We start from the raw sequence: 14,416 nt of genomic DNA, 5'->3' as shown, positions 1-14,416 counted from the left end.
ACCCTCAGCGGTGTTAACATGTCAGCAGCTTACCACTGTTATCTTCTGATTAGGACTTGTGGGTTTGGCATTTAGCTATAATTTGGGGATAGTAGAGTTTTGTCTTTGTTTTTGTCTTTAAGGATCCAAACATGCTGTGTGCCCTTCAGGGTCCTCATATTCTTACACATTGGACGTCACTGGAAACAGTCGAAGTGTTCCTGCACAGAGCAGCGCGTCTGCTGCCTGGGACAAATTAAATGTGGAGTAATTATGAGAGGAGGCTCCCCGGAGTGTTCTGTCTCAGCATCCCTGCTAATACTGTGACACCAAAAAGGTGTGGCGCTGCGTGGCTTCGCTCACACTAACTAATGGAACAAGGAGCGTGCGTGTGTGTGTGTGCGCGCAGCCATGACACAAAAGACAAAAGACATTTCTGAACTTGAGCAGCGCGACTGATGTGGAAGAAATTGTCAGCGTGCGTGCGTTACCTCGAAAAAGGAAGGCTTTGCTGCCGTTGTGAAGCCCCGCCACTTGGGTAATTCCATAGGTGGCATTTGCCAGGTCAAGTTCACTGATGATATCAATTTGGTAATCTTGATCTGATCCGAAAGCCAAAGCTGTGGAAGAGAAATGAAGGTTAGAAGGTGTGAAGCGGTGGGTTCACATCCTGCTGAGAGGATTCAACCTGAACTAACATCCTAATTCATCTCTCAAACAGACATGGGCACTGCGTGTGTGCATTCCACTGCTTAAAATGGATGTTTGTGGAAAAAGTAACGCAGTTTTAATGTAAACGCCAGGTGATGCTGACGCTGCCCACTAACACGCACTGCTGCCCGCAGCCAACACCTGTGTTCTCCCCGGGCTGTGGCTGCACGGGGCGCACACGCTAAGGTGAAAGGTGTCATCTCTTTTGCCTTTAACCGTCCTGGTTGTTTCCACATTGAACTCTACAAACACAACGCGCTGCAGTCCAGAGACACTACCAACAAAGATCTGACGCGCGCAAACTGAGGAGCGTAAAAGACGTTAAGAAGCGCGTGCCACTCGCAACAAAATTCCTCATTGAGAGCACAGAGTGCCACGCGACTTGTACTTACCTGGTTTGGTAAAAAAGAAAAGGGATAACAAAGCCACGTAAATATCCATTTGTGTTGGAGTTGCGCTGTACAGAGTCCTCAGCCGTGCGCTCCGCTGCGTATCCACACTAACCCGCTCAGGTCCGTCTGGCGCTGTGTGCCGCTCTCACCTCGCCTGGATGTGGAGGAACGGTCCACAACACAGGAGCAGGGGTTCCCTCTCTGCAGAACCAGACTAGTTTAAAGTGCTTGAATGTGTCCAATCAACCACTGCATGGCATCAACAGTGACGGCCGGCAGCGTTTATTCAGGACATCTTTGAAACTGGACTGCAGACGGAACATTTGAGATTATTCTCAACCATCGATCTGTACAGTTCCCCCCGTTCAGAAACTTCCAATTTTGGAGGTGAGAAAAAGGCTTTTCGAAGGAAACTGAGTGAGAGGAGGACATGGGAATTCTCTGTAATAGATAGGTAGGCTGCTCTCACTCGTCACAGCAGAGATTATTCAAAGAATTTCCAGCCTCACGGGACAAATTAACAGCGCTGCCGCTGACAAAGTAGAACAGGTTTTATTAACTGTATGAAGATACTGTAGCCTGCAGAATATGCGTTTGCTCTGTATGGGGAATTTGTATAATAGCACAGACATGTGCTTCACACAGTACCCCCCCCCCCCCCCCACCCCCCACCATCACTTCCTCCAGCTCCTAAATCGACCTCTCTTCCTCCCACCTCCTCCTTGCCTCAGAGACTCACTGGGATTTATAAGCACTGCTGCTCCAGTCCTCTTTCCTCCGGGGCCTGTCCTTATTGAGAACCATTAATCACCCTTCTCCTGCCTGCCTCTAATTTGTGTACATTGTCAGGTTGTCCGGGTTACCTGCTTCAACACAAACTGGTGAGGGAGAGAACGGCAGCATCTGCTTAGAGATTATGGCAGTTGCACAGTGTGCACCTCCTGCTCCGCCCGTGCAAGTGTGCTTTACACCAGGGATGGTGTAATGTCTGCTTTGGAATGCAGGTCACTGTTCCACCCTCTCAAATTAGACTGTAAACAATAGCAGCATTCGGCAAGTCTACCCACTGATCCAGAACCAACAAATCTTGAAGGGGAAAAAAGCACATTATTTGAAATTACAGGTTGCAGAGTAGTGAGGAGAAAAGGGAGGGAAGGAGAATTTAAATTGTTTTTGGACAGGCGGTGAGGTTTCCTGGCAACATAATTCCTGCCTCTCAGGCTTTTAAGAAGTAAAGAAGAAGCATGTTTTTTGCCATTTTCCAAAGCGTAGTTATCCAGTTCATCTACACTTTCTGTCTCTTCCTAAACATTAAGATCGTGGAATTATCTACTGAAGCAGATGTACTAAAGGCTCCTGTTAGCACCCACAGCCAGCCAAGGAAAGCAAAGAAGAAACAAACAGATTACAGATACAGATTTGGGCTGAATTTGGTTAAAAAGTGAATGTTCTTTTTAACATCTAGGTTTCATATAACTGCTGTTTCAACAGGATGTCAGTGACTGTTTCAACACAGTCGTAGTTAGGACCTGCTTTGCATTTAAATATAGTCATTTTGTGCTGTCAAAACAATGTTTTTTGTAACCTGGGAATCTAAAAAACATTCCCTTTCCAATACAAATTAGCACAGTTGGAACTAGACACTTAAACCAAGAATACTTATGAAGCTCAGCTGAAGTTCAGTCGATAGGACTTATTTTCATTTCTTACTATGTATGCAGTTCCTGCTTCAAGCTTATTTAGGTAACTGAGGGTGTCCGTATTCACCGATTCCTGGGTTCAGTCATCTTGTTGCTCTCAGAATTTAAAAGCATTCCTCTCTGATGAGATTTTACATGAGATGTAAATGTATGATAACTATGACAATGTGGTGGGGCATGCTTCCCTAGTACAAGTGAATGAGCATCATGTATGGTGTTGGTGAACGCAGCCCCAGGCCTGACTCCCCCCCCTAATCAGGACCAGATTATATGAAGCACCTGTTGGCCTATGTTCACTCTGAACTGCAAAGAAATGTTGAACATGTGCCGGAAGTTCAATGTAGAAAGGGAAAGATTGAAGGGCAGAGTGGTAGATATGGGAAGGGAGTGGAGCGTCAAAGGTCTGTTAGAGATGGGGGGCAAACAAGTACAGGTTAAAAGGGCTTGAAACAGGATTGATTTCCAGAGTATAACTTCTTTCTAAAGATCTCTTTTATTTATTTATTTATTTTTTGGTTAGTTTGAAAAGTTTTTGACATTTAAGTTATGATGTTACACACTCCGGTACAGTAGGTGGCGGCGTGTTCCTTTAAAGTTGGTTTGTAGTCCGCCAGTAACTCACATTTGGAAGAAATAAACTGGAAAGAAAACATGGCTTTTACCTAATAAATGTTGTATTCCTAACAAAGGCAATGAAGTTAATTTAATAATTTAACATAAAATCGATTGTTGACTGTTGTTCTTTTTGTGGACATGCTAATGGACCGTCTTTCCATTTAAGTTTTAATGCTTTCAATACCACTAATGTTATTCACCGTTCTTACAAACTATAAAAAAAGAATATTACAGAAACACATTTGATGAAACCCCCTGAAGTCCAATTCATTGCTCTTTTCTAATGTCTGTCCTTATTTATATATTTCAAGAATTCATTGATTTATATGCCATGATCAAAACACCAAATGATGGAATACCTTTGAGAAAAATGAGTTCCAGAGACTTGGACAGTCTATGACAAGGAGCACTGAAGCTGAGGTTATACTTTACAAAATACTTCACCAGTCTGTATGTAACCTAGACATCTAAAAATGCTCCCCTTTCATACAATTCAAGCTCAGGTGTAACCAAGATGTCTTTTGACCTTCAAATCAACAGACATCTCAATCAAATCAGTGCTCACTGGGCTACTAATGCACTGATTGGACAGTTGTTGACACATATGCTCTCTGCATCAGGGCTGTACCAAACCTAAAGCGAACAAACAGTGAGAAAGAGCCAGAGAGCAACAGAGAAAGCATGACTGGCAGCTATATGAATGTCAACAGGATTAGCTCTATAATTTAGACCCATTCTCTAGATTGCAGGATTGCAGTGTGGCCCAGCTGTTTTCAATCTGTGCATGTCAACACATTACAATGTCCGCTATCGTCCCGCAGTCACACACCATGAGGTCATCAGAGGAGGTGCAACCAGCAGACCCTTTCTTATCAGGAAACAGGCGAGCGAGACACCCAATTGCTCACAAACAGAAGTGACCTCAAAAACAGCACTCGGAAAGCTCATTCGCTACGGGTCTTAGCTGACGGAGATGGAGGCCAAAGTTTAGCATTTCTCTGAGCAGAACAGGATTCCTATTAAACCCACAGGAGGCGAGATGGTGCTCAGTCACTGATGAGACAAATTATTAATTCAGCAGTGCTTCTATTTTACATGACATCCTTATGTTCCATCCTATTCATACCTTGTACTGTAGTTACCTGACACACCAGCCTGAAAATAACATGTTTGTTAATATTTCTAGGAATCAAGAGCAACAACGTGCAGCGTCAAAGTGATGGATATACGTTTACCTTCAGATCTGATGACTTGGCTTCAGTTCTTCTCTCCTGATAGCAACTGTTTTGGAAGTGAAATCCTCATCTTGAGCAAGAATTGCTTTTTTTCAGGTTCAATCATGTTTTAAAAAAGTTATATAATCAGTTCAGGTCCCATGCAGGTGTAGTGCGAAGCAAATGTACTCTGAGGACACATTGGACACCCAGAAATCATCAAACGTAATAAGGCAATTCTTTCTCATGTTAGCGTATAAAAGTACCCAGAATGCACCAGAAACAAGCAGATGATCCTGTAACATCTCCCTTTTTAACACATCTGCTGTATTTATAATCCAGAACTGTTATCTTCTTATTTTGCATGACTCTTTTGACCAACCATGTGATTAGAGGTGAAACAAACTTGAAACTTTAACCAGAGACGGCAGTGAAACACGGCTTTTAGCTGTTATTCTTTGAGTAGAATTTATTTAGACAGGTTGTTCAATGTTAATGAGGTACTACAGATACTACAGATGTACTAATGATCAAGCTTTTGCCTGGAATATTTTGCCTGAAGAAACGTTTGTCGAAGACTTGATGAGAACTCACCTCTATCATTGTGAATTTAATTAACAGCTTATTTTATGACATAGCCTTTTTTTCTGTTTTTGTGTTAATTTCATTAATCCTAATTTAACAAATAGTTCCTATTTGAGACATAGTGTATATGCATCATACAGTCTGGAAATGAGAGTAGTAATAAATTGCAAAGAAACTCATAATGGACAGAATGGTGAAACTGAGTCCAAATCTACCAGTAACTGTTAGCCTGCGGCCACGAAATGACTGACTGATGTGATTGACAGATTCCCATTAAAACCATATAACGAGGAACCTCAAACAGGCCAACAATTTAACCATCATTCTAAATCAGCATGCCAGGTATATTAAACTTATTTTGAGTTTATCAATGCATCATTTAAATGCACGTTTAATTAATGGCTTTATATTAGCAGAACAAATACTTTCAATCAGTTCAATTAGATGATTATAAATGAACACTGTAAGGCACCACACCTCTGCCTTGTGGGACTAGAATATCAAGACACCTTGCTGTGTTATGGACTCTGGCACAGTCAAATGACCACAATGAGGAACTGTGATTAGAAAGCTCACTTTCAGCTGCTGAAACTAGAAAACTAGAGTTTATACTGATCAAAAAGCTGCTGTGTCTCATGTTCTGACTGTATCCGCTTTCAACAGATGAAATCTTCCTGCCTACGATAACCCTGGCAGACATGAAGGACATGTATACTCTGTATAATGATGAATTACAGTTCTGATGAGCAGCGGTTGTTGAATGAGGGCCTGAATATTATAGCCCAGTGAATAGAGCCATGCAGCAGAGTCCTGCTGTGTCTGTTGAAACCCCATCATTACCCATTAATCACAGTGTTGAAGCACTCACCAGTACAATGTCCAAATTTGTAGTTCTCCAGCAGTCTGGTGGAATTGGCATGATGTGTACCACTGCTCTGTGTGCCAGACATGGAGGTTTCACTTCTTTGTTCATCTCTGCCATTGTACATCACTGCCCTCATCTGATAAGAGTTCAATACGTTCTGCCGACATGGCTGCGTACAGCTTAATATTCACCTTGAGCGCTGAATAAAATCACTGTTTTATACTCGTGCTGGCATTCGGCGGAAAAAAACGCAAAGATATGCCAATGGCAACACCTGTACTTCATCATCAGCTATACTAAGAAATGAAAACAGCCTACATCCAATGAGTCAGAGTAGTGGTGGTCAAACCAGGGCCTTCTCACTGTGAGCAGTGCTAACCGCTCTTTTATCCACCCAAGAGTATCTGTTGATGGAAATTGTTGGCTTAGTCTGGATTGAAGGCCAAGATGGAGAGAAAAATATGTGTTTTCAGAGTTATCCACATAAGTGTGGACCTGGCGTAAGCTGGATAATAGTTTAGGCGTGACTTTCTGTCACACACTGAGGATTTTATCCTTAGAAAAACCAAGGAATGGGTTTGGCTGTTCACAACCTGTCTTTGTATGCTCTCCCACTGAAGTGGTTAAAACTGCAGGGTGGAGGTGAAGTTTCAGTAAACAGTGTGTGTCATTCCATTCAGTTGCTCTGGAGAGTTTTAGATCCAGTCTGGCTTTAATAGTTCAAGTGGAGGGGCGGAAACTATGAGAGGGTTATGAGCCCGTACTATCAGAGACTTAAAAAGCCAGGGGCAGCACCAGAGGGACATCTTAATGGCACTCAGGGGAATCAATGCTTTAACTTTATTTTGCCAGCCACAGTTTGAATCTTGTTGACTGTCACTTCTCCAGGGAACTGGATTAATGTGTTCCTCGGAGGTACTTGCAAAAAAAAAGGGGGGCATCACCAAAGTGAAAATGTGACGCCACAAACTACACAGTGGTGGATGCTACTCAATATGATAGCAATTGAGCTGCAACTGTCGCACAAAAGACAATTTTTGGGCCTGTGTGTATTTTCTGCACCACAATTTTAAAAATTGTTCTCTTCATTCAATGACTGGGGATGAAATGGTGAGATGGAGTATTTTTTTTCTTTCACTCTATCCTGCTGTGAGAGCAGAATAAGTTATGGATTAAATGGGCACCACCATCACAGACCGGTGCATTGTTCACAAAAACTGTGGCCGGGAGGCAATTATCAGGTCGCGCAGAGAACTCTCAGCTCTGGACATGATGGGCATGAATTGTCCCTGCAAGTTTGGTGGTTTGATTCCTTTGACAAATATAGCAGCACTTATCCCAAGCATGACCCACTTTTGCTCTCAACTTTCTTCAGGCAGAGGTAAACAAGCATGCTAAAAAAGCAGCATCTCTCTTGCAGAAGGCGGCAGTGTGATTGGAATGACAATCTGCTGCTGTATCACTGAGATCAGATCTCTCAAACTGCAGATAAAAGCTTTCTAATATGAGTAAATTCAAAGACCTGCAACAAACAGCCAAGACAGCAATAATGCTCATATAATATTAAGCCAATGGGCTTGGTACTGAGTGCCACAGGCAGGGTAGGGAAGTCGTAAAGCTTTGAAAGATGGACCAATGCATTATTATTTCTTGTGTTTTCATGGAATTTGCTGACAGTGATAAACATATTAGAATAACCTTATTCTTTAACTATAAATGATATTTAGTGATTTCCCCATTTTTTGTCTTCCCCCAAAATTCATCAACATCCAAATGACGTGTGAACCTGTAATATCCAGCTGCATGATTTAGGTGGAAACTGTGATAGAAATAGCAGATAGGGAGTTCTTCCAGATTTCAAAAGCAGGAGTTGCCCTGACTCTGAACATTGCAAGTACATTGCATTCTGGTCTATTTCCTGTAGCTCCTGTCGGTAGAAATTGTTTCCTGTGTCTCTTCTGTGATAGATTTTTCGCTGTATGGGTGTTGGACTTTCTGCAAAATAGTGCTTCTCAAAAAAGAACTACGTTTCGATTCTGCGGGACAGGCACCAAAACCTTATGTTTACTAGTGATTGATTAAACATTTTCTACTTTGTAGCTGTGCTGAAAAGATTTGACATGACGGCACATCTTCCAGGATTTGGCCAATTATCCACTGGAAAAAAACACAATACTAAAACTAAATAGAAAAAGCATTTTTCTTTGACTGTTGTTTTCTCTTTTACCCCTTTTTCGCACAAGCAGAGGTTTGCCTCTCAACTCATGTCATGTGTGGAGGTAAAAATAGTTGCATGAGAGACATTTTAGTTACTTTTTTTTTGTACTCTCCAAAATCATAGAGATAAACACTGACTTTATTGCTCCCTCCCTGAACTGTTGTTTTGATTGGTACATATTTACTTTAAGGTTTACTCTCATTAAAACACCACTCTATTGTATGAATGGACTCGTTTGAAGGTTTTGTCTGTTTTCAGGCAGAGAATTTGAAAGCTTTTTAAAGCTTTTGATTTTCTCTTGGAACAACATGACCATACACTGACATTTGCTTTTTAGTGTGCCATTGTTCCACATACCGTAAATGCTCTCATAAAAGTCAGTGTTCAGATAATGGCCACACAATCTGCTGAAATCCCAATAATAGCCAGGACAAAAGGGGTGTAAACAGGGGCAGAATTATTGATTATGCCAATTAAAATGTATTTTGCTAATACAAAATAGTTACATTTGAACATACAATACATTCAGAGGCATTTGCTGTCTTGCAGAGAGTTCGATGAGCAGATTGATGCCACTCAATCTTCTCAGCTACTCTCAGTAAGAAAATGAATAAGCACATTTCCCAAAATGTCCACTTATTCATTTTATATATAAGGAAATGAAGTTGCAGTTTGAAAAACTATGAGGAAATGTTAAATACTCATAAAAGCGGAGCACAATGCATTAATAAACCATTAACTGTATAACACAGCTTTGATCCATTACATTGCCTCCTAACTTATTCACTTAATCAGTTGCTAATAATGAAATCTGGAATATGAAGACTCATCTTCACATATTATACCTAATGCCAGTGTTGAAGATGATAAATTGATGCTTTTACGGGAAACATTAAATGTAGACTTGATATTATATGGTTCAAATTTTATAATACTTTTTGAAACACTAACATGCAATTTACAAAAACTGAGTCCTGATTATTAGCCACTGAGAGCAGTGTTATCAAAACTTATTGAGCCTTGATGGGGGATCTCCAGGTCCGAATTAGAGTACAAATACAGTACAAATGGAGGAGTGCCTTACCGTAAATACAGAGTGCCGACATTTAATTTCCTTGGACTCAAATTAGCTACTTAGAGGCAGCAGGGTGCCGTATGGTAAAATAACGCTAATCAGATCGTGTGAGCAGCCCTAAGGGCCATATGGACTCCCAACCCCCCCAAATTAGAGTGTTCACACCCTTCAGAGGCTGTTGAGGTGTGAAAAGAAGTAAAACACATACAGATAATAAAACACCTTTGCGTGTGTTGCTCATTATACACAGCAGTCAGGCCTGGACTGGCCATTGGGAACACTGGGAGAATTCCCAGTGGCCTGGCCAGCTGATTGGCCTGGAATATCAGACGTATTGTTAAAAATACAAAATAGAAAATTGGTAAATTGAAGTGAAAACAACACGGGGCAGCAACAGTCACTCAGAACTGTAGACCGTCAGCCCCCCTGCTTTGGTACTTGACGGTATGATCTCTGCCTGTCATCACATGCAATTGTTTGCACACGCGTAAACATCAACATAAAGTTCAATCAGTGCGCAGAGCACGAGTGACAGAGTAGTGCTGAGAAAAACTGGACAGCGCAGGAGAAAGAGAGAATGAGGGACGGAGAAAAGGTGGAACTGATGGCAGACATAGAGAGTACAAGGCCCATGCTGACATAGGTTGGGAGTTATCTATATCATGAACTATTACAAAGAATGTTAACGCCCTCTAATCAGTGTCAGTCAGTGTCCCCAGACCCATACACTACGTAGCCATGTGGCCCGCCACCTACAGTCATTGCTCCCTCACTCCACTTTAACTATTTTGGATGTATTATGAAGCAGTTTTTGTGCGTAGTAATAATAAAAGACAATATTTCAACAAAACGTACAGTATAGTCTGTTATTAATGTGTGGAGATTGGCCTGGCCTGACCGCAGTGGTGGGGAAGCATCAAGCGTTTTAACGTAATTATTCAAATATTGTCAATAATCCCAGTTGGGCATTAATCTGATTAGAATGAGCATGGGTTCAATATGAGATCTCACCATTAATCTTTCATTAGGGGCATTAAGAATACCTTATGCATTCAGAATACAGAAATAAAGTGTCTGTATTCAGTGATTGATATGTTTGACACGCACGTAATATTTAGAATACAGGTGTTTGATAACTGAGAAAATACCTCAGGTCGTGGAGATGTCGATATTTGTTATTTATAATACCATGACCATTACTTACTGAACTTTTTTGATTTTTGAAAGCTGTGTCTTTTCAAATGGTTGCGTACCGCAAAAAAGTCTTTCTGGGTCCCGGGGCATCGGCGGCTACTGTACTATAGCAAAAGGCTGAATGCTATTTTATGGTAAAAAGCTCCTCAGTGTTGAAACTGGATTTTGATCAATTCAGGGAGGAGGGCGGGACTAACAACATATTCAACTGCCTCAAGGAAAAACACTGCTAATTGTATCTTTAAGCTTCAAAGTGCAATATTTTGTGTATATCTACTGGTTTTCGTTGTATTATTGGTAGTGTTGAAAAGAAAATAGCACATCTTAACTGACATGTTCAATAGAAACAGCACAGTTTCCATTTGCATTCATCAAAATGTTCAGTCTGTTTGCATCTATGTGTGCGTGGTATTGACAGTCTTCTTCATTCCCTGTCCTATACTTTCATTAACAAAAGTGGCACGATCTTGCAGGACGGCTTGGTTATGAGATCTTAGAGCTTAAAGAAGTCTTATGTCTACTACGTCCAGTAGAGAGCAAAAAGTAGTGTGATGGTGTTGCACAGCAATGTCGTCCTTTGACACTGGAGATGGTTGGTTCTTCAGTTCACTGGTAAGTCTTCATCTTACCAATGGGCACTCCAGATTGGACAAATGCTCATCAGGGTCTTTGAGGACGTCACTGACAAACAACAAGTTTTATAATTTAGGTATGAGGACTATGAGGGAAGAATCCCATAAATCTATTCTTTGGTTATCGGACGTCTCTTTCACTCTGCCCAAGAAATGTCACTCCATCACCTGAAGTCAGTTCAACGAATAGAAAGACTGCACTGACTCCTGCCCATAGCTATATCCATCCATCTATTTCCTACCACTTATTATCAATGGCAAAAACCATCTATCCAAGGCTGCAATGGCAGCATGCTAAGCAATGAAGCCCATAAGGTCTTCTTTCTATCCTCCGGCTCTTCTTGGAAGATCCTGAGGCATTTTCAGGTCAGATGGGATATATGTAATCCTTCCAGCGTGTTTTGGGTCTGCCCCAAGGTCTCATCTCTGTTGGATCTATCCAGAAGATCCAGATCTATCCTCCATGGGGAAGCATCCATGTCCCAACCGCCACAATTGACTCTCTCTCAATATGAAGCATTTCTACACCGAGTTCCTTTGGGGTATCCAATCATCTCACCCTGTCCCTAAAGCTATGCCCAAATTGCCTACAAAGGAAACAAATTTCGTACCCTTGTATTTGTAACTCATTCTATGAGTCACCACCCTCATGGGCTCATGACCGACTGATAATAGAGAGCGTTGCCTTTAGGCTCCAACGCCCTTATCTATATTTCCCACAGAATTGCATAAAAGTACATCACCTACAGTACATAGCCGGGCTGACATCCTTTTAAAAGAACAGTTTTCAGATGTTCTGAGGAGTGCCACACATTTGTTGTTGACACATATTTTTTCTCCTGGCCTAGCTTCTGGCGATGTCAGTGGTCTTGACTACTAATGTGCAAATAAATGACACTGACAGGATTTCCTGAATCCTTGCGTCTCAGATCAACTTCTCTCTTTAGAGAAGTTGAGCCGTGAAGCAAGGGATATGCTGTGAGCCCAGTTCTTTATACCGAAACTTTATACCACTTTATTATTTAAAATCACCATTACAGAAACCTTTCAACACAAACAAATTACAGCCTCATGGTGAGTGACAATGAACACACAGATAATATAGCAATTACAGGCCAAGCAGTAAGTGCTTCTTTCCGGTAGAATGACATGCTTTAATATTATTCTGACAATAGGACCCTTGCATAACCAGCTAGTGGTGGAGACTTCTGTTAGAGTGGAAGATTAATGGATGATTCAGGTAGATGGTCCCAGGGGCCAGAGAGCCGCTTTGAAACTAAATGACCTCAGATGGCACAATGAAGCCAGACTGCTCTTTCATATAAGCAAGCCATACTGAGATAAATTGCCTTTTCCCCTCTTCATAAGTTCCTTTGGAATTAGTGCAGGTTCTGAGTTTTAAAAAAAAATCATCCAAAGAAAAGAAAAAATAGGAAACTATGATTACCGTACAACTTTAAAGAAAGCCATTATTATTCAGGTAGATTTTGATGTAATGTCTATCTTTGAAATAGGCAGTAATTTATTTTCTTGAATGGGTTTTCTGACCTGCGCTTTTGCAACTCAGCAGTCATAGTTAAACAGCTGTATTGATGTAACAGATGAAGAAATGTGAATCACAAAGGGCTGGCAGGTAGGTTTCTGTTAGATTCCTATATACTTGACAAACCTCTTCATCCTCAGTTCTACATTATCAATAACAAGGCACGCAATACCAGTTGTGACTCATAGTAATGTACATAGTTTGTTTACCAGTTTGGAAACACTTCCAGTTGAGAGTTCTATTTGTGGTAAATCAAAGAAATGGGATTCGAGCGACACATCACAAATGCAGCAGTAATGTCATCAGCTGTAATGATGGCATCTCACCACGTCGTCTTGAAAACAGACTTAATATCCTCCATCTCACATTTAGCTCGATAGCATGTAGCAGCCCAGCTACACTGACTTACAGGGATTTTTCACGAGCTACAGAATACATGAACACGGAATCACAGTGACTCATTCTACATGTCCTCAAGCAAAAAAATGAATGCTTGGAAAACCCTGTTTAATGTCATTGGGAAAATAATGCCAACCGTCCATCAGTTTATACTGCTTCTAGCTGAGGGAGGCTTGATAATCTTTCAAGTCAATTATTGTTTGGTGGCAATGCTAATTATAAAAGAAAGTGTTCACTGCTGGTCTGACTGCACTTGCTATTATTCCAGTAATTGCCTTGATTACATTTCTGACTAAATGGAGACAGGCTTAGCGTTTCACTACCAGAAAACTGTTTTTAATAATTCTGTTGTTTTTCTTGTTTAATAAAACTGGTAATAATGAGTCATTTAAGTAATGCAACCATACCAATGTAGTATAGCCAATATTGGTCCATCACACAGGCAATGTTTTGCCAGCTGTTTGAAAACAATGAGGGCTCCTAGTACTGATACTCCCATAGCTGTATTAGTAGCATTTCATTACACTGCATGATCAGGGGTGGAGCAGTGATTTTGAAGTGTGTGGATTCTAGGGGTGGGACGTGAGCACCGCAGGAAAAGTGGGGGTGGAATCATGTCTCTGTAAAAGTGTAGGTGTCACCCATAACACCTGCAGGCGATGCACCTGTGCATGATATATCTTTTTCATTCAACTGCCACACAGGCAGTCAAATATTCTGTGTGTAACCAAACAGTGTCGATGTTCAGTGTGCTTATTATCCCACAGCTGTGGCCCTGCACACCCACACAGGTGTTTTCAGTTATTCTGGCTGATTAAACCTCTGCACAGGTTGAAACTGTGAAATTACGTGAATAATCTATTCATGTGAATCACCACATTCAGTGGTTTTGTTCAAGAGAGCAAAGTGCGCAAAACGTTCACATTGAATTTAACTCTGGTTGTAAGTTGGTGTTGAAGTGTTGAAGAATCCAAAATGGAGAAAGCTAGTTTGTTAGCTGTGTTTCACCATTTGCTTATGGTATAAATATGTCTTTTTGAATAACCCATGTGAACTTACTGCGCTTAGTTAGTGACCAAGTTAACGAGAGCTTTTTTTCTCTCCTCTTTAATAACTCTGCATTGCTTGAAATTAGGTTTAATCTTGAGAACAAAGCTCACTAAAATGTTAATGTTATAACAGCTGTGCACGTTAGTCCTGTTTCATGCAGATCATTTCATGGCAGAGCTGACTGGATATATTATTAAATCACCTTGAAACAACTCCATTGTCGCAGTCTGTCATACAGATAGAG

The 14,416-nt window shown here is 41.1% G+C and overlaps 1 protein-coding gene across 1 annotated transcript in view; it reads right to left on the bottom strand.

Moving 5' to 3' along the window:
- The window catches only part of LOC139282486 (protein kinase C-binding protein NELL1-like), a 203,036-nt gene extending 201,905 nt beyond the window's left edge, over nucleotides 1-1,131 (bottom strand). Inside the window, exons 1-2 of the mRNA XM_070902231.1 lie at nucleotides 1,083-1,131; nucleotides 471-599 (exon numbers count right to left, since the gene is read on the bottom strand). Coding sequence (XP_070758332.1) covers nucleotides 471-599; nucleotides 1,083-1,131 — 178 coding nt within the window. The remainder of the gene's footprint in view (nucleotides 1-470; nucleotides 600-1,082) is intronic.
- Nucleotides 1,132-14,416: the final 13,285 nt, after the last annotated feature.

This window comes from Enoplosus armatus, chromosome 1 (assembly GCF_043641665.1).
Source record: "Enoplosus armatus isolate fEnoArm2 chromosome 1, fEnoArm2.hap1, whole genome shotgun sequence".
NCBI classification, from domain to species: domain Eukaryota; kingdom Metazoa; phylum Chordata; class Actinopteri; order Centrarchiformes; family Enoplosidae; genus Enoplosus; species Enoplosus armatus.
Note: the sequence above shows the minus strand (reverse complement) of the source record. Positions and strands in the feature narration are given on the sequence as shown.